Source organism: Orycteropus afer, unplaced genomic scaffold, assembly GCF_000298275.1.
Source record: "Orycteropus afer afer isolate SDZICR_OR568_19922 unplaced genomic scaffold, OryAfe1.0 scaffold00202, whole genome shotgun sequence".
In the NCBI taxonomy this organism is placed as follows: Eukaryota; Metazoa; Chordata; class Mammalia; order Tubulidentata; family Orycteropodidae; genus Orycteropus; species Orycteropus afer.
The window spans coordinates 4,974,762-4,994,564 of record NW_006921789.1 but is presented as its reverse complement, the minus strand read 5'-3'; the positions used below and the strand labels follow the sequence as shown (position 1 = coordinate 4,994,564).

The 19,803-nt window shown below is 38.3% G+C and overlaps 1 protein-coding gene across 1 annotated transcript in view; it reads right to left on the bottom strand.

The window, feature by feature from the left end:
• Window positions 1-19,803, bottom strand: part of SPATA16 (spermatogenesis associated 16) — a 452,504-nt gene that overhangs the window by 78,681 nt on the left and 354,020 nt on the right. Inside the window, exons 9-10 of the mRNA XM_007948101.2 lie at window positions 8,685-8,831; window positions 7,397-7,509 (exon numbers count right to left, since the gene is read on the bottom strand). Coding sequence (XP_007946292.2) covers window positions 7,397-7,509; window positions 8,685-8,831 — 260 coding nt within the window. The remainder of the gene's footprint in view (window positions 1-7,396; window positions 7,510-8,684; window positions 8,832-19,803) is intronic.

Sequence of the window (19,803 nt, the reverse complement as noted above, 5' to 3'; positions counted from 1 at the left end):
CCCCATCTTCCTTCTGAGGAGTGGCTGGTGGGTTTGAACAACCAGCCTTCTGGTTAGCAGTCAAGTGCCTTAGGCACTATGCTACCAGAGCTCCCTTAGATAGATCAGTTTTAGCCAGGTTCTTCCCCATCCCGGTATGTATTATTTTCAACACCAATGTTTGAGAACAAGCCAGGACTTTAAAGCTTAGTATCTGAACAAGGTCTGTTTTTGTTTTGCCTGCTGGCAAAACAGAACTTCTTCCAGAAGTTAGAGAATGTGGAGACCAGACATGATTTCTCCTTCACAAGAGAGTAGTTCCTCTAAAGAGAAAATTATTAGAAACCAGTATTACTAAAGAGCATCTGAACTTCTCAGTTCCTAGGGGGTGTGGGGGTGCAAGCCGTTAATGCTCTCAGCTGCCAACCAAAGGGTTGTAGGTTGGGTTCAAGTCCAAACAGAGGTGCTGAGGAAAAAAAGTCCTGGTAATCTACTTCCAAAATATCAGCCACTGAAAACCCTATGGAGTTGTTCTGCTCTGACACACATGAGGTCTCTCTCTGTGAGTTGAAACTGACTCAATGGCAACTTTTTTTTTTTTTCCTCTGAACTTTACCCCAAAACTAGAAAGCAGTTCTTTGTGAAATGTCAAGCCCACATTTTGATTGACAGCAGCCTCTGGTGGTACTTTCCTGGAGTCTTGGATATAAATGAAGGTCGGGCACCATTGCATTTTATTTGCTTGATTTCTCCCCAATACCTATCTATGCCACTCAACTAATGTTCTATTCATGCTAATTTACTCTTGCTGATTAATCATTTAGCTCAAAATCTAGAGGCCTATAGGAGTGATGATTGCAGAAGGGGATTTGGGATCCTTTCCCCGGACTGATGAAACAGTTAGTCTGCTTATTCAGTTTAAACATGCAGCCAAACAATGGGGTTCTGTCAAATAGAGGAAAGCAAGTTGGAGGAGAAACAGTTTTCATTCTGCAGAAAAATTGCTTCCTTTGTCCTTCTTTAAAATAAACAATAGTGCTAGTTGTAGGGAAGTGGTGTAGTGACTCAACTCCAAAAAGCAGAAACAAATGCAGCCTGCTGGAGGACATAATCTATCAGTGTAATTTTCCAAAACATCGGGAAAATAAAAATTGTGGAAGGCAACAGTGTTTTGTTAGCTTGATTGTTGGATGCATAACAAAACAGGAAGTGCTTTATCTGAATAAGATAGTAGGGAAGGAATATAGTTGACTACTAATAGACACCCATCCATCCTCTGCCCCCAGCCAAATGCAATTCTGGTGATCAGGAAGGAAACTATAGTTTAATATTTATACTATACAAGATAGGGACTTTTGAAAAGCAATGCAATGCCAGTATTAATGTTGCTGCTCTAATGAAATAAAGAAAATAATAAAAAATGAGGGAATTAGCTTAGACATTTTATGATAGCAAGGGCTATATCTAAAGGGAGGTAGCCCTCCCAATGAGACTTCAGAAGCAATCAAATCAATGGTCCTTAATTGCTGGAACAAGTGTAATAAAGTGTCCAAGATTGAAGCTAAACCCTCACATGGTGCAATGAAGGTCAGGTAAATAGCAAGTTCAAATGAAGGCTTCAGTCAGAGAATTGTCCAAATTTAATAGCAGGTATGGATAAAGGTTTGGCAAATAAGTGGTACTACATAATACAGCTGAAAAGCAGAACCCAGGTATTTGGAATGTATTTCCATTTGGCATAACATATAGAAACATCCATTGAGAAAAAAAGGGAGTTGGAAACATTGTTCATTTCAAATGTGCATATGTAAACGTTTTCTATGCCTCACTCAGAGGAAATTAAAAGGAAAATTAACGAGGTATTAAAAACATGGTTAGGTCATTTTTTGGCAAGTCAGCCCATGAAGGAAGCTTCATGCATGCAAGAGATTTTATTATTTTAACTCTTTAACATTTAGCCCAGAAAGCACAGTACATAAGGTTTGAAACTGACAGCAGCCAATAAAGTTAATGAATGGAAAAGCACAGTCATCTGGTGGCATGTGAAATAATTAGGACAAAGATTTTGGAGAAGGAAAACACCACTAGAGCAACACTGCAGATTGAATGGGACTGGGTGCCCAGTAAGATTAGAACCATCGGATTGGAAGGTGGTAGAATATTTTAGATTATAATTTGAAAAGTCTAGAATCGTTCCTGTTTGCTCCTTGTTATGTGCCTACCAGAGTGATACATAAAGATAAGGACTGCTGGGAGAAGTGTGAAGGGAATCACGGCCTGAGATGCAGAAACCTCTCTCATGTCAGGGATTCGTTCATATGGGAATATCTTTGTGTCCTTTATCAACCATGTTTACACCTCCTGGTAAGGGATGAAAACTCATGGTTGGGCAATCTACTTCCGTAGTGATACCGCCTCGGAAACACAAGGAGGGGTGGCTATGAGTCTGGTCTGACTTGAGGGCACATAACAACAACAATAACAACAGGAAGCTTTTCACAATTAACTTTCTGAGTCTAATTCATTGACATAAACATTCATTTTCTATTGAATCTAGGTATGGGATCATTTCCATGTTGTTTTATGTATGTTTTGCCACCAGCAAGGATCATGACTTTATTTCAAATAGATGCATTGTGTTTTAGTGAAAGAATACAAAAGCAAACCAACAGCAACAAAACCCAAACCCATTGCTGTTGAGTTGATTACAACTCATAGTGACCTTGTGTTTACCAAAGTAGAACTGTTTCCATAGGTTTTCTAGGCTAATATTTACTGGGATAGATTGCCAGGCCTTTTTTCCCATGGCACTACCAAGTGGCTTTGAACCACCAACCTTTAGGTTAATAGATGACTGCACACTATTTGCAACAATACTGGGCCCAATGTTCTGAAGCTCTGATTTTGAATCCTAGTTCTCCTTTCCCTAGCTATGTGAGCAAAAAGAGATCACAACTCCAAGCTACAGTTTCCCACTTGTAAAATACAGGTGACACAATGTCACCAAGTTGTGAGGATCCAATGAGATAATAGGAAGGAAAATACTTTTTAAACTGTAGAGAATATACATATGTTTCTCTACACCCCAGCTCCTAAGTGAAATGTTCTGCACACAGTCAGCACCCAGGCAATGCTCAGGACAATCCTATCCTATTTTCTAATATACCTGATTTAAGATAATTTCTTGACTATAAAATAATTCAGAATTTTGGAAGAAGAGTGATTTGTTAACTTAAAATTTAAAAAAAAAAATTCTTATGCATATATTTAATATACTCCCACTGAAGGTAAATTGCTGTACTATCTCTTTATATATAATTTGGGGAGAACAAAAAAGATGTCCTTATTTGATAGAGCAGAATTGGTAATAAGAGCAACCAATTAAAAATTTCTTATGATATTATAATTGAGTATACTGCAAAATTAACTTTTTCATAATTAAAGATACTAGATAGATATTATAAACTTGGTATTTATAAGGTGATTAAATTTTGAATATGTCTAGGGGATAGAATATGAGAATCCTTGGCATCACCTAAGTAATCATTTAGAAATCTACACACTTAACATCATTTATGTGACTTAATATAAATGTGGTAATACTTAAAAAGTGCATAACTGATTCTAGACATTATATTATGTCAAGCACTAGTATTATCTTTTGGATCTCCTGCTATAATGAATGTTGAGTTTTAATTCATTCTAATTTCATATTCCAAAGGATTTTCCATTAAGGAACATTGCCAAAATGAATAAAAAAAACTCTGAACATATACGACTCAAAGTAAATTTCTTAGCCATTAGGCCTGCATGAAATTGTGGATGTTTCAAATGGACAACTCTTTACCCTAAGGGAAGAATAAAATCCTGTCTCAATCACCGGTGTTTAGGTGATTGAAAAATTCAAAATTCTTCGGGATGAGATACTGGTCACTGTCTTCTAATGCAGGTAACCTGGATATCTGCTCTGTTCTATCAACACACGTGGGGGCTGTTTAGCCCCCACAGGTCGGAGTCTGTTATTAATGAGACTGAAGTCTGGGGCTGGCCCTGTTGTGAGCATAGATATCCTCTGTGTTTGGGATGATGCTGCCATCCTGCCTAAGGGAGTGGAGCTGAGTAAATCAATGGTCACTGCTAAGGCAAAGAATTCAAATCCACAGGACAGTCTTCATCTTAGGAGGGGGATGTATAATTTCAAACCACAAAACTCATATAAAGAAAAAGGAAGTTCTACAAAACAGTCTGTCAAAGCTAACTCAAGTATTTAAAACTTTCAAAATTGGTGTAGTGCCTAAGGCATTTGACTGCTAACCAGAGGCTAGCAGTTCAAACCTACCAGCCAGGTTGATGGAAGGTAGACTTCCTTCCTTGGAAGGAAGACTAGGCAATCTACTTTCATAGAGATACCACCTCAGAATCCCAAGGAGTTGGATTCGACTCAACAGCAGTGAGTTTTTTTTTTTTTTTTTTTACAAAGTACTTCAACATGGATAATATACTTTGGTCTCACATCAATTCTGAGAAGTAGGCCTGGCCAATATCAGCCCCATTTTATAAACTAGAATAAAAAGCAACAGACAATTCAGACATTAAGTGATGAGCCTCAAGTAGGGGTACATAGTTATGGCACAGCCTTGGGCCCAAGTCTTCACCTATAGGTATTACAACTTAGGGCAACAAATAATAAGGATAATACAACACCTAACCATTCGAGTGTATGGTATTTGACATCTGACAAGAGGTAAAAACAACAACAAAAAGACCTTTTGGGAGGATCTTAAAAACACCAGAAGGCTGCTTGGTCACAGTTAGTGGTGGCTTGTAGGAATAATTTCTGGTCACCAACTCATTGCTTGCTTCATTAAGCTAAGTTACCTTTCCAGTTAATTTTCTTTAATCCTGCTTTATGACACTGTCTGGCATGTAAGAAGAAGCTGAGAGGCTAATATTTGTATACGCTTTTGGTCCCTGGAACCCTTCAGGCTCACCAGCTTCAATTACATGAAACTCTTTAAGACAGTTTTCCAAAATCTTTCTTTCCCATAGAAGCAGACATTAAAAAAAAAACAAAAAACCACTGCTGTTGAGTTGGATCCGACTCATCGCAACCCCTCCTTGGGTTTCCAAGGTGGTATCACTACGGAAGTAGATTGCCCAACCTTCCTTCTGAGCAGTGGCTGGTGGGTTTGAACTACCAACCTTCTGGTTAGCAGTCAAATGCTATGCTATCAGAGCTCCCAGAAGCAGACATAGTAGAACTGAAATTCTTTGTAGTTAGGAAAGTGATTGTGAGACACATTCTAAAGGAGTTATTGATTAGATGTTACCAAACCAAACTGACTGCCACTAAGTTGACTCCAACTCATAGCGACATGATAGGACAAAGTAGAATTGCCCCATAAAGCTTCCAAGGCTGTATATCATTATGGAAGTACACTGCCTCATCTTTCTCCTGCAGAGTGGCTGGTGAGATTGCCAAACGAAACCAAATCAAACCTACTGCCATTGAGTTGACTCCAACCATAGTGACCTGACAGGTCAGAGTAGAATTGCCCCATAAAGCTTCCAAGGCTGTATATCATTATGGAAATACATTGCCTCATCTTTCTCCTGCAGAGTGGCTGGTGAGATAGAACAAGCAACCTTATGGTTAACAGCTGAACGCTTTAACCACTGCACTACCAAAGCTCCTTGATTAAATGCTAAGAATCTCATTAGTTATGGGCTTTAAGTCTATTCCATAGACAGATAAATATATATGTATAGACAAATTTCCCAGTGGCCAGAATGCCATTTGAGAGGTGAGAAGAAAATGAATTAAGGACATTAAAACAATGCACACTGCCCATATAGGTCCAATCTGTTCTCCCACTTTGAGATCTGAGTCAGCATAAGATGATGAGCAAATATGGGCAAGTAATATTGACAAGTAATATTGACAAGTAATATGGCACAGGCAGATCACCTCCTCAACATCCAGCACTTTGGCTCTGCAAACCTTGTGCAAATGACATGAAATAATACTACTTGGTGATCATTGTGGAGCTCTGGTGGCATAGTACCCAAGGCATTACACTGCTAACCAAACGGATGGCGATTCAAACCCCCCAGCCACTCCTCAGAAGGAAGACTGGGCAATCTACTTCTGTAGAGATACCGCCTCAGAAACCCAAGAAGGGTTCGCCATGAGTCGGAACCAACTTGTTTGGTTTTTGTTTTGGTGATCATTCTTGTTAGCAAAGCTTCCCCTGCTGGTAAGGCCCTGAAGATGACAATGATAAAGGGTGTTGGTCCACATTTAGGATGGGAAAGTTGGTGAGGGTGTGTGTGTGTGTTTCTATATGTGTCTGTGTTTCTGAGGGATTGTGACAGAGGGTGAGTAGAAGAACAGGGTCTAAAATTTGAAGTAGAGCCAATGAGATGGATTTATTATTAATAGAAGTGTATAGAAGAGATAACTGTATGGAAGACAGTTCTGGGGATAGTGGAGCAATATGGTAGGGAAATCAGTAAAAATATGCTCTTGTATTTGTAATGCATAGATTTTAAAATCATGCAGATAGATTAGAGGTTTTGTAGCTTTTCAAAAATGCTGAATAATACTATTGAGCAGGTAAACTGCTGAACAGATGTTAAATAGCTGTTTGTGATGACCCCCTCGGTTGCCCTTGTAAGGTAAGAACACCAAATCAATGACATAATGCAAAAGACACAAAAAGGAAATACTTGAAATTTCCAATTTAAAGCCCTTTTGAAAAATATTAAAAGAGGAGAAATCTGCAGCCTTTATAGCTCGCTAATGAGAAGTTCTCTTTATGTACTTTCAGTACAAAGGCTTAAATTTTGTAAAATAGCATAGCATAATTCAGATTTTATTTTGGGCTTTTTAAGACTGAAAAGTAGACAAGGGACATCTCTGAATCGTAGAAAGATTAGATAATTTGCCTTCAGGGTATGTAGAGATCAATTGCGAATGTTTAGAGTAGCAGGCAATTTATCAGTGTGGTATGGAAGCATTCTTTTGAAAGTTCTAAATCCTTGTGTAGGTAATGACCTGGTTATATGCAATACTTCAATAAATGAAATAGAGAAAATATTATCTAGCTAAAATTTTGTTATTGATTTGAAACGTGAAATTCACTACAACCTGGCATTTGGTATTAGGAAGGTACAAAGTAAAGGCTCTTTATAAGTAGACACCAGTCTATTAAATGCTGGAAATTGCAAAGCATAACATTGTAATGTTTTAAAATATAAAAGGAATAAAATCATTAGCTAAAATCTGCTTGGAGATTTACTGTGAATGTTTCTAAAATCCTCCAATACTTGCAATATTTGTACCATAAACTTTTCATATTTCTAGAACTCTCAGATATTGGTACATTGGACAAATTTAAAAGTCTCATATACCTACATCCAATTGGGTGCTTCTAATAAAATCCAGTATTGGCAAGATGCACTTCCCCATTGTCTCCATGTGTCTGAAGGTGTCATCTCTGGTCAGCAGACCGAAGGGCGTTTTATGTTCTAAAAATTGTGACAATAAACTTTTATACTACCTTTTCCAGACTTCCAGTTCAAAATGTTTTCTTTAGCAAGCTATAAACAGACATCTCAATGTTAACAGATATGAAATCTTTAGTATAGAAACTAGTCCCATCCCCAGACCATATGTGTAGCAATGAAAGCTCTGTGAGGAGAGAGGCAGGGGAGACATTGCCCTTTAGAGAACTGTCATTTATTCGTGTTGCTGTGTTTCCTGATTGAGAGATCGAAGAGACAGCCTATAACAATTCACCTATCTCTGCAGAGTACGTTTTTCCTAAGCTGTAAAAAAATGCTGTCATAAATGTGTCTGATTCTTGTCTTGTTCCTCCCAGGTATTATTCAAGTGTGCAGATCCCATTGACTTTGAATGTAGCTTGAAGTTGAGATAAGCCCCAGAGGATACATCATCAGACAAAACACAAATCCTTAATTATGTGGGTAGAGCTGAAGGAATAACTTTAACCTGGTTGTGAATTTAGCCTACAAGTTTGAGACCTCAATGTTATAGTTTCTTGAATTTTTGTAAGTTTCAACTGGAATTACGGGTCACCATTTAATTGTAATATAGTTCAGGAGATCTAAGCTCTTGGCTAATTGCATGAGAAGAATGGAACTGATATTTCTAATATAATAGCAAATAATCCAGGTGATTCAAGTTTTTTTGTTTATAATAATTTTGTTATAATTTTCTTCTGCATTTGCTTAAAGATGATAAAAGCTTGTACTCTTCAAATGTCCTGTGATTAGACACTGGTGGAGTAGTGGTTGAGGAAGATGATGGGAGTGAGAGGGGTAGGCAAAGCTTGCCTGGGATTAGCATTCCAGGTATTGTTAACTAACTCAAAAGAATATTGTTGTTGTTATGTGCCGTCGAGTCGGCCCCTCCTTGGGTTTCCGAGGCAGTATCACTACGGAAGTAGGATTGCCCAACCTTCCTTCCGAGGAGTGGCTGCTGGGTTTGAACCGCCAGCCGTCTGGTTAGCAGGCAAATGACTTAGCCACTATGCTACCAGAAGATTAGAATGAGTTTATTATATACCCACAAATAATTTTTGAGGTCCAAGCCCTACTGTATACTAGATTTTGTGATGAATAAGGCACACTTCCTGCCTTATAACAGTATTGAAAAATAATAATAAGTCCAAATGTTTCACCTGGAAATGTTGGCAGCTTCCGGCTTGATATTTTTTCCAAAAATTTCCCATCTTCTTTGTTTTTGAATCCAAGAGTCAAGAGATATTGTTGGGGAGGAAACACTGACCAGTTAGTTGTCTGAGGCAACATGTGAAGTCCTTGAAGATCTGAAATATGACAGAATAAGAACTATGAAGTTTTGTTATTGTTTTAAAGGTATTTTTTCATCCAGAATTTGTGAGTGGGACTTGGAAAAAAAATGATCAATATGTACATTAAAATGACAAAGTAAAATTATGTATATTAAAAGGTTAAACTGATGATTATCAAAATAATATTTCATTTTTTAAATATTTTTCTTAGAAATTTAAACTTACATAAACCTAGTAGTAAAATACAGCCATATTATGTGGTTACTTTTCCCCATAATCAAAATAGTAGACAGTTCAAGACCAGAGTGCAGGATTAATGTTTTTCTGTGAGATTCTTTCCAAGAAAATTTGAGCTTTCTGTTCATAGTTTAAGATTTAAGAAAATAACATTGTATCTAAGAAAAGAGAAAGATTACCAAGTGAGAATTAAAATACAAGGCTAAATAATTTAGTAAACATCCTTCCTGTAGTTACAAAAGGAAATTTAATATAATAAATGCACTGACTTTTATAATTAGAGATGAAAATAATTCAACATAAAAATGATTCTGAAACAAATTTATCTCTTAATGACCTTAAGAGCTAATGTTTAATGACCACTTATTTTCTTTTTGCTTCTGTTGGAAGAGTTTTGTGTCTACTGTGTTTCTAAATTCTCATAGTAATTTTATAAGGTTGGTGTTGTTATTCCCATTTTACAGTTAGGAAATTGAGGCACACATATGGGAAATAATTTGCCCAAGCACAAACGTACGTCCAAGCAGGAGTACCACCCAAGCAGTCTACCTCCAGAGACCACAGACCTAAACACTGCACTCTGCTTCAGGCTGGCTTGGCTCTGGATTGCCTTTGGGATAGGAACAAATGTCAGCCATGGGGTCTTGGAGGCTCGATTCATTTAATTCATTTCCATTTTGAGTAACAAAAGTTTGGTGTAGTGTAATACACTTCTCAAATTAAGGATGATGAACAGAGTGGTTTAAAGGAGCCCTACCTGCTTAAATCTCAGATAATTTTGGATTTTGACTTAGATAAAGGTCAATTTTTAACATTGTATCAGAACTTAAATGGTATGGTTCAAATACAGCTTTGACTATTTATGTTTAATATTCCTTTTAAAAATAATGTTGTTGTTGTTGTTGTTATGTGCCCTCGAGTCGGCCCTGACTCATAGCGACCCCTCTTTGGGTTGCCGAGGCAGTATCCCTACAGAAGTAGATTGCCCAACCTTCCTTCCCAGGAGTGGCTGGTGGGTTTGAACCGCCAGCCTTCTGGTTAGCAGTCAAGTGCCTTAGGCACTGTGTTACCAGAGCTCCCTTTAAAAATAATAGGCACATTAAATCATGAGTATTCCCCTCCCCACTTTTTTAGCTGCACAACACTTTGTTCAAACCAAAATTTGCCCAGAAACCCAATATTTAAAGCTGATAAGTAGAAGTGCTCTACTTGCAGTCTGGAACACTGACCCCAAGTCTCCCTATTGTGCTCCATACACCCTACATGGAATAAAAGCTGCCCTAAGCCCCTCCACAGAAGCCAGATTTTTTCAAAGCAGAGTTTGAAGAGCACTGCAATTAATTATTGGACACATTTTGGTCAAGTCAAACAGCATATTTCCGTCAAATAAAGAGCGAAAATATACGCTGAATATTTAAACAATTAAAATATCATTTAAACATTTAAACACAGACCAGACACTATATTAATACTTTGGTAATTAGTTATTTAGGTAATCCCTTACTCTACCACCTGACTGTCAATGTGTCCTACTGTGGTGGTTTGCATGTTGGTATGATGCCTTTGAATTGCCATGTTGGTGAAGAATATTGCAGATACCATGGACTGCCAGAAGAACAAACAAATCTGTCCTGAAAGAAGTGCAGCCGGAAAGCTCTTTGGAAGCAAGGATGGCGAGACTTCATTTCATGTATTTTGGTCATGTTGTCAGAAGGGTCTAGTGCCTGGAGAAGAATATCAAGCTTGGTAAAGTGGAGGGTTGATGAAAAAGGGGAAAACCCTCAACAAGATGGATGGACACAATGACTGAAACAATGGGCTCAAACACAGCAAGGATTGTGAGGATGGTGCACGACCTGGCAGTGTTTGCTTCTGTTTTACATAGGGTCACTATGAGTTGGAACTGACTCGATGGCACCTAACAACACAACTATATGATGCTGTAAGGTTTGCCACTGCTATTTCAAATACCAGCACGATCACTCATGTTGGACAGGATTCAGTGGAGCTTTCAGACTCAGAGTGACTAGGAAGAAAGGCCTGGCAATCTACTTCCAAAAATTAGCCAATGGAAACCCTATGGATTGCAACCAAAAATTGTCCAGTCAAGCGTTAGACAATGAGCCCCCAAGTTTGAAAGGCACTTAAAATAAATAGTGGTTGCAAAAATGTCCTTCATGGTACCAACAGCTGACTGCGATGATGGTGCAGGCCTGGGCCGTGGCTTGTTCTGTTGTGCATTAGGTGGATGTGAGTCAGTGCTGCTTCGACAGCAGCTCATCGCAAAAGTAATCTCCTATTATCAATAAAGGCTTAAATTTATCTGGCATTACTTCTGTGCCATGAACATTATCAACATTATCTTTTTCATTCAATAACCTTCTGGGAGCTCTGGTAGCATAGTGGCAAAGACACTTGCCTGCTAACCAGACGGCTGACGGTTCAAACCCACCAGCCACTCCTCGGAAGGAAGGTTGGGCAATCCTACTTTCGTAGTGATACTGCCTCGGAAACCCAAGGAGGGGTCGCTATGAGTCGGGTTTGACTCGATGGCACATAATAACAACAACAACAACCTTCTGGTGCAGGGCACATGCTTACGCTCACCTTCCAGATCATAAAATTGGAGCTTTAAATAGTTATAAACTTGCCTAGATGACACAGTGAATAAATGGGGCAGTGAGAATTTCAAGTGAGACAGCTGGACTACAAGGTGTTGTTGTTGTTATGTGCCATTGAGTCGGACCCAACTCATAGCGACCCCTCCTTGGGTTTCCGAGGCAGTATCACTACGGAAATAGATTGCCCCATCTTCCTTCCAAGGAATGGCTGGTGGGTTTGAACCGCCAGCCTTCTGGTTCGCACCTACAAGGTACAAAGTACAAAGTTTTACCTCTCACAGCTGCCTCCATAACAATGTAGGATGGCCATGAAAATCAATGGAAAATGTGTTACAGAAGCATGGAAATGTCAGTAAACATATTGCTTTAACAGACAGAATTCCCGATAAAACACCTATTATTCTCTCTCTAGAAAAATACAGCAAAGACCTGGAGTTCTCAGAACTAGCAGAGTGATTTGGAGCACTTTAGCATGCAAATTACAGCATAGGTACTTTTAGTTGGTGTTTGCATTTCAAAATGGCTTTTATAAAAAAGGATGGCTCATTTCTGTGTTGTTGTTGTTAGTTGCCAATGAGTAGACTTTGTGTCATGGTGACATTGATTGTAACAGAATGAAAACCGCAGCCAGATACTGCAGCATCTTCGTGATCCTTGGTGTGTGTGAGTCCATTGTTGTGGCCATTATGTCAATCCATCCCACAGAGGGTTTTCCTCATCTGTCCTCTCTATAAACAACATAAAAGTGTGATTTCTGTATTTCAACTTCAAAAGTGCTAGAAGTTTCTTTGCTTTTGCAATTTGTAGCAGATAATCACAGACACATCCTGTGCTTTCAATCTCATACTTTCTTAGTCCCTAAAATAAAGGAAAGGGTTTATCAGGCTTCTTGAAGTTCCCCAAAATTGGATTCTGTGAAAAAGAAACTGAGCAAAAATTGTAAAGGACCCTAGGTAACTCCTCTGATGTATGGTTATCAGATTTTTCTGGATTATGCTTATCCTTCAGCATGACATAAGATTCTGGCATTCCTAAATTGTGGTATTTGCAGGAATTGCTGTGCTCTGGAAATAGAGGGCAGGACAAGGTGTGTGTGTGTGTGTGTGTGTGTGTGTGTGTGTGTGAGGTTTGCCCTTTCATTGGATTTTGCTCTCTAACCTTAATTGTGGTCATGAAGAACCTACATATAGACCAAGAGATAGTTGTTTGAATAGAACAAGGGGATACTGCATTGTTTAAAATCAGGAAAGGTGTGCATCAGGGTCTTATCCTTTTACTGTACTTATTCAATCTGTATGCTGAACAAATCATCTGAGAAACTGGACTATATGAAGAAGAACATGGCATCAGATTTGGAGGAAGACACTAACAACCTCCAATATGCACATGACACAACCTTGGTTGCTGAAAGTGAAGAAGACATGAAGCACTTACTAAGGAAGATTAAATACTACAGCATTCAGCATGGAATATACCTCAACATAAAAAAGACAAAAATTTTCACAACTGGATCAAAAAGCAACATTATGAAAAATGGGGAAAAGATTAGAATTGTCAGGGATTACATTTTACTTGGATCCACAGTCAATGCCCATGGAGGCAGCAATTAAGAAATCAAATGACATATTGAAGTGGGCAAATATGTTGCAAAAGACCTCTTTAAAGGGTTTAAGAGCAAAGATGGCACTTTGAACACTAATGTGCTCCTGATCCAAGCCATGGTATTTTTAATAGCCTCATATACATGTGAGATCTGAACAATGAATAAGGAAGACTGCAGAGGAATTGATGTATTTGAATTGTGGTGTTGGTGAAGAATAGTGAATGTATCATGGACTGCTAGAAGAACTAACAGATATGTCTTGAAGATATGCCTTCTAAGGAATGATCCTTAGAAATGAGAATGGCCAGACTTTGCCTCTCATAATTTGGTCATGTTGTAAGAAGGGACCAATCTCTAGAGAAGGGTATCATGCTTGGTAAAGTGGAGAGTCAGAGATTAAGGGGAAGTCCCCCAAGGAGATGGATTGGCACAGTGGCTGCAATGATGGGCTAAGGGAAAGCAAGGATTGTGAGGATGGTGCACAACTGGGCAGTGTTTCATTCTATTGTACATAGGGTTGCTATGAGTCAGAGCCAACTTGATGGCACCTAACAACAACAACAACAACAATGGCCTAGAAGGCTCTGGGGCCTCCTGGCACATGCTAATGACAAAGTTTGGTGCTGTCCTCTTGGAAGGTCCTTTTATTCTTGGGTAACTCTGGAAGTCCAGAGGACTCTTGAGTGAATGTGAGATAGGCTTCATGGCAGCTCTGAGCAATACCTCTATAGACATTTAACTTTAGAGATAGAAGCCTCAGGATCCCAAGTCCCCTAAAGAATTCTATCAGTAGCTGCTTTTAGCAGAGAAGATTCCTTGTGGTGAACCTCTAAGATTTTAAGACCTGTATTATAGTGATCCTAGAGGCCCCAGAGGAGCTCTGGCAGCATAGTGCCTAAGGCACTTGACTGCTCACCAGAAGGCTGGCGGTTCAAACCCACCAGCCACTCCTCGGAAGGAAGGTTGGGCAATCCTACTTCCGTAGTGATACTGCCTCGGAAACCCAAGGAGGGGTCGCTATGAGTCGGGGCCGACTCGACGGCAAACAACAACAACAACAAGAACAACAGAGGCCCCAGAGTTGTGAAGTTCAGATTGGATTATTCTGTGCATGGATCTGTGTTTGTAGTGGGTTGCAGAAGACATCTCAGGACTTGGTATCTTATGGCACAGCTCGCACTATTGCCTAAAGCAGCCGGGTATTTGAAGCCTCTACTATATAAATAATGCTCAAAATCTACTTTGGTCATGTTGTCTGAAGGGACCGTTCCCTGGAGAAGGATGTCATGCTTGGTAAAATTGAAGGTCAGCAAGAAAAAGGAAGGTCCTCAATGAGGGTTGAGGCATAATCCATACTGAAGGCTGTAGTCTTTGATCACTGACACAGTGGCTGCAACAGCAGGCTCAGGTATAGCAAGTATTGTGAGGCTGGTGCAGGATCCAGGATCCATAAGATGCTATGATTCAGGACTGACTCAATGGCACCTTACAACAACAAGGACTATATAAATAGCATAAAGAATTTGAGCGTTTGTCTTCTTCTTGCCCTTAACCACTTGGTGAATAAAGAGGAGACTGCCACTAATACTGCGCATGATAAGAAGGATTAGAGAAAATTAATATTAGCCCTATGGCCAATTATTATAAAATATGATTTTTAAAAATAAGTATTTTCTGTTTCTTTTTATCATGTATGTTTCATCTTATGGGTGTTTGATCCATTATTAACTTCTAGTCAGTTTTAAAATGTGGGTACCCCCTACATATATATTGTTAAATTTAGAATTTTTTTTAAAGTATAATTCTTTTTCCATTTGTATGCAGAGTAAATTGCAATTGTATGAACATTTAGCCTAACAGGTGGCCTATGACCCAAAATGATGACACACTTGCCAGATGTTGAATCCCATGTAACATTAATTTGAATGCTAATTGCTCTCAATTTTGTGCTTTTAAACCTCTACCTATGTCCGAAAAACCCTGTGCTGCTGATTGATATGAAAGTTAACCAGATTATATTGTCCTTTGGTAAGAAAGTGGAATGGATTAAAAAATGTCTTATTTTCTCCTGTCATGTCAGGAAAAAATTTGGGAGAAATAAATCCTTTAATGCATTCCTTTACAATTTATTGCAGTTGCAGATGAAATTTAGATGACTATGATTGAACTTATTATTAAAAAATCTATCTGCAGGTATGATGCAGTTCCAAATTTTTACCATTAGAGAAGTAAATGCTTTTAAAAATAATATCAAGGATAGATTATGCAGATTGAATTTCTTCTTGCAGAAACATCATAATCATTCAATTCTTTTTTGCCCAGATGAATGATATCTCTCAGCCAAAAAAAAAAAAAAAAAAAGTTAAACAATTTTCCCTTTATCAGAAATCTTCTTGTGCTGCTAGAATTGACCAATTTTCAAGTCCTCAAGTTTTTCATGCTTTTTGACTTCTTTGCACTATTGCCTACTCTTCTTAAAATCACCTCTCAAAGGTTCATTGACAGTCTCTTTCTGTTTGTCTTTCTTATACACACATGCGCGCACACACACACACACAAAACACCCTACCCCCCATCCCCCATTGGTACCTTCCTATCTCCTCATTCAGTGCTCCTCAAAGCTGTCTCCTTCATACATTCAACTTTGGGAAATTTTTCTGTTCTTGCGGCTTTAGCTATTATTTTTAACAAAAATATTGGGGATCAGATCTATACTCCTACTTGAAAATTTTCACCAAACTCAAGCACAACATTTCCAAATATCTTCTGAGACATTTCTATTTGTTCATCTTTCCAAAAGTTACATAAAATACAGCAAATATTTTCTTTAAAAGTGATTTTATAATCTCCTCAACTTTCTTCTTACCTACTTATCACCCACCTATTATGGAGATTATATTATGGAGCTCTGGTAGCATAGTGCCTAAGGCACTTGACTGTTAACCAGAAGGCTGGCGGTTCAAACCCACCAGCCACTCCTCAGAAGGAAGGTTGGGCAATCCTACTTCCGTAGTGCTACTGCCTCGGAAACCCAAGGAGGGGTCGCTATGAGTCAGGGCCTATTCGATGGCAAATAACAACATTATGGAGATAGCCATTTAATCAGATAACCCAATTATTCTGGCTGAAAAATTTGAAATCGTTGTTGTTTTTTCTGTCTTCTTTTGATACTTGTGGTGGTGAATTACTGAAAGACAGTCTCACTGTCACCGATATCATTTCATACCAATTGCATCTCTGTGCCACCATACATTTAATGTTTCTGGAATGTTGCTTTTCTCATTGTCACATCCTTCCTCAGGAATTTCACTGACTTCTCCTTTCCTGGCATTGAAGGCTCTCAACTGTGTGCCTCTGCTTCACAATTCATCCCAATTCCTTCCTTTTCTCCAGTATAAACCTTTATCATCAGTTCTGATTTCACTAAGCTGCATCAACATGTACTTATCTCTGCCTATGAGCCTTTGTTTGTGCTTTTTCTTACACAAACACCCATCTGTTCTTCCCATTTTCCCTTTATTCAATTACTACCCTTCTAGCTGTGCCTAATTTAAGTCCCACTTTTCTCCATAAAAGGTTTTCTGAATAGTTTAGAATTTCCCCTTCAAGCTTTTAACTCCCATCTACACCATTTACTCCACGTAAATCTTCTAATATTTCATGGGGCATGTCTTATCTCCCTAAGAAGTTTTAATCCTCTTGAAGATATTATCTTCAAGTTATGTTCATGCTCCAAGCACCTAGCAGGTGCTCAACCAATATTTTAATTGAATCTAAAAACAAACTTTTCCAAATCCTGAAGTTTTAATAGTCCAAATAAGAACTGAAAAAAAAAAAAATCAAAACGAATGAAATGTTCAGAGATTCTGAGATGCAATTTCTTTTCTTGGTCACTAAACTTAGAAAAAACAAACAAACAAAAAAAAAAACCCAGCAAACAATCTCTGTTTTTCACGTTCCCGAAGTGAGTGTTGGGTGAGTGACGTAAAATAATCTGTCCTTGGTAATGCAGTGGAGTTGATGGCCAAATGAATATAGCAGCCTTGCCTAGATGCTGTAACAGCTTCACTGTCAGATTGTACCCTCGCTGTAGCTTGTTTTCTGGAAAATATGGACTTTTAGTCACAAAAGCAGACTGGAATAGTAGAAGGAGTCTGGCTGAATGAAGCTGTCAGAAGTGACAGAAAGGCATCAGAAAAACACGCACTATTGATTGTAGATAAGCAGATTCATCTCTCTATATATGAGGGATAGCTTTATTTGTTATAATGTCCAATAGCCATAAAACTAAATCTGAGCCTCTCCTTGGAAGGAAGATTGGACAATCTACTTCTGTAGCGACACTGCCTCAGAAATCCAAGGAGGGGTCGCTATGAGTCGGATCTGACTTGAGGGCAGTGAGTTTGGTTTGGTTTTCTCTGTAAGTACAAATAGATGCCACCATCATCAGTGTTTTCTATTGGACACCTCATCATAACCACAGCCAACTGATTGTAAATGAATTTTTCAAAGCAATTTTTTAAAAAAGAAAAATCATAAAGATTTTGAAACTCTTGGATTATATGCAAGTTTGTTAGTGTTCTGTCACTACCTTTCTATAAATTTCATTTTCCTTCTTTATCTTCTAGTATCTATGTCATTTCCATGCCCTTTGTCCATAACAAAATGTTCTGACATTTTGGGTTAGAGCAAAGGCTCATTTCCAAAGGTCCCAATTGTTCACTGTGGAATGGGACCATGTAAGTTTTATACGACTTCTTTTTATTGATCATTCAGAGTTCAGCTCCTACACTACCTTCTTAATGCCAACACTTTGTCATTACTTCTTTCTCAATCATTCGCTGAGTTTTATCTTGTGCTCTTTTAATTGCAAATACATTCATGCATCAAGGAGCTCTAGTGGGGCAGTGGTTTAAGTATTTGCTGCTAACCAAAAGAATGATGTTTCGATCCCACCAGCCGCCCCGCAGGAGAAAGATGAGGCAGTTTGCTTCCATAATGATTTACAGCCCTACTCTATTCTGTAAGGTTGCTACGAGTTGGAATAACTCGATGGCAGTGAGGTTTTTTTTTTTTTTTTTTTTAACAGTCATGCATCGCTCAATGTCCACAATATGTTTTGTGAAACAGGACGTTTTATGATTTGGATGTTGTGCAAACACCATTTCATAGTATGGCCCTGCTTTTTTTTTTTCCCCCTGACCTCCATTTTATGGCCCTGATTTTTCTTTAACCTAGTTCAGTGATGGCACTAGAGGGAGACAGGGAGTGTGGACCACACTTGGTGACACGGTCAGAGGGGGTGACACCAAATTACTGTCTATAAATTTTTTGTGCAATGTTTCACCAGAAATTTATTATTTTTTTAAAAAAAATCTCTGAAGTTAGTTAGAACAACAAAAACTTTTTTCGTAAGCCCAGATTACATGTATCAATATATTTTCAAGACTAAAACTCTATGCTAATGTACTCTTTGAAACTTCTAAAGTGCTTTGGTCAGAACTGTCATTATCACCTGATTACAATGATGCTTTATTGTTTTCATTGCTGCCAGTGTTTTCATAGTTGCTGATTTTGTCAAGTTTTCTGGTGCTTTAGCTGCAATATGGTGGTGAGTAGTATTTGTGAGCTTGTATCAGTAACTTTTTGAGAATAATGTAGTAATTAAGGGAAAAGAAGAAAAATCAAAAAGGCTTCTAATAATGTTGTAACTATTAATATTGTAATACAATGTAGAAAGATTTTACAAAATACTTTTGTTGTTAGAATTCATAGAATCTAAGAAATATTTCATTTAAGGATTTACAACTATATCGCATTTTATTCTATAATTAAAACTGATAATAAACATTTCTGAAGTATTCCGTATGGTCCGGTATGGGAGGAGGTCCATGGAGGGGGTGACGCTATGAGTTACTGCACTGGGTGATACTAACCCCAGTGATACCACTGTGCCTCTTGAACAAGCTTCGTGCCATAGTGATTGTCAATATGCTGAAAGGGATTTGTTTTCGTGTTTGGTCCTCAATCCACAACATTAGCAATTTCTCTATATCTGATATAGGTCCCTCTTGCATTTTTGTTAGATTTGTAGCTTTCAGTGGAGCTGATCCTATAACAGCTTGGAGAATTTTTTCTTTGTTTTTGAGGATCAATATGATTGTCGAGTGTGACATGCTTAAATTGTGAACAATAGCATTCGCTGGTTTTATGTTGCTGAATGACTTTTGTTTCACTTCCTAATCGATACTTCTCCTTTGCCTCTTGCTGCTGTTAACACTAGCACTGTTTTTTTCTGCATTTAGGAGCCATGATGTACTTCATGGTAATGTTTTTGAAGGAAAATTAAACAGAGATAATGCTACAACACTCAAGAGACACGTGATACACAAGATTGGATTCTACCTACTAGTGGAGACATTCAGTGTTACACAGTAAGCTTTTTAAATAGAAAGTATGGTAAAGTAGAGTACCTACACAAGCCAGTAACATAGGTGTTTATTATGAGTACAAGACATATGTATTA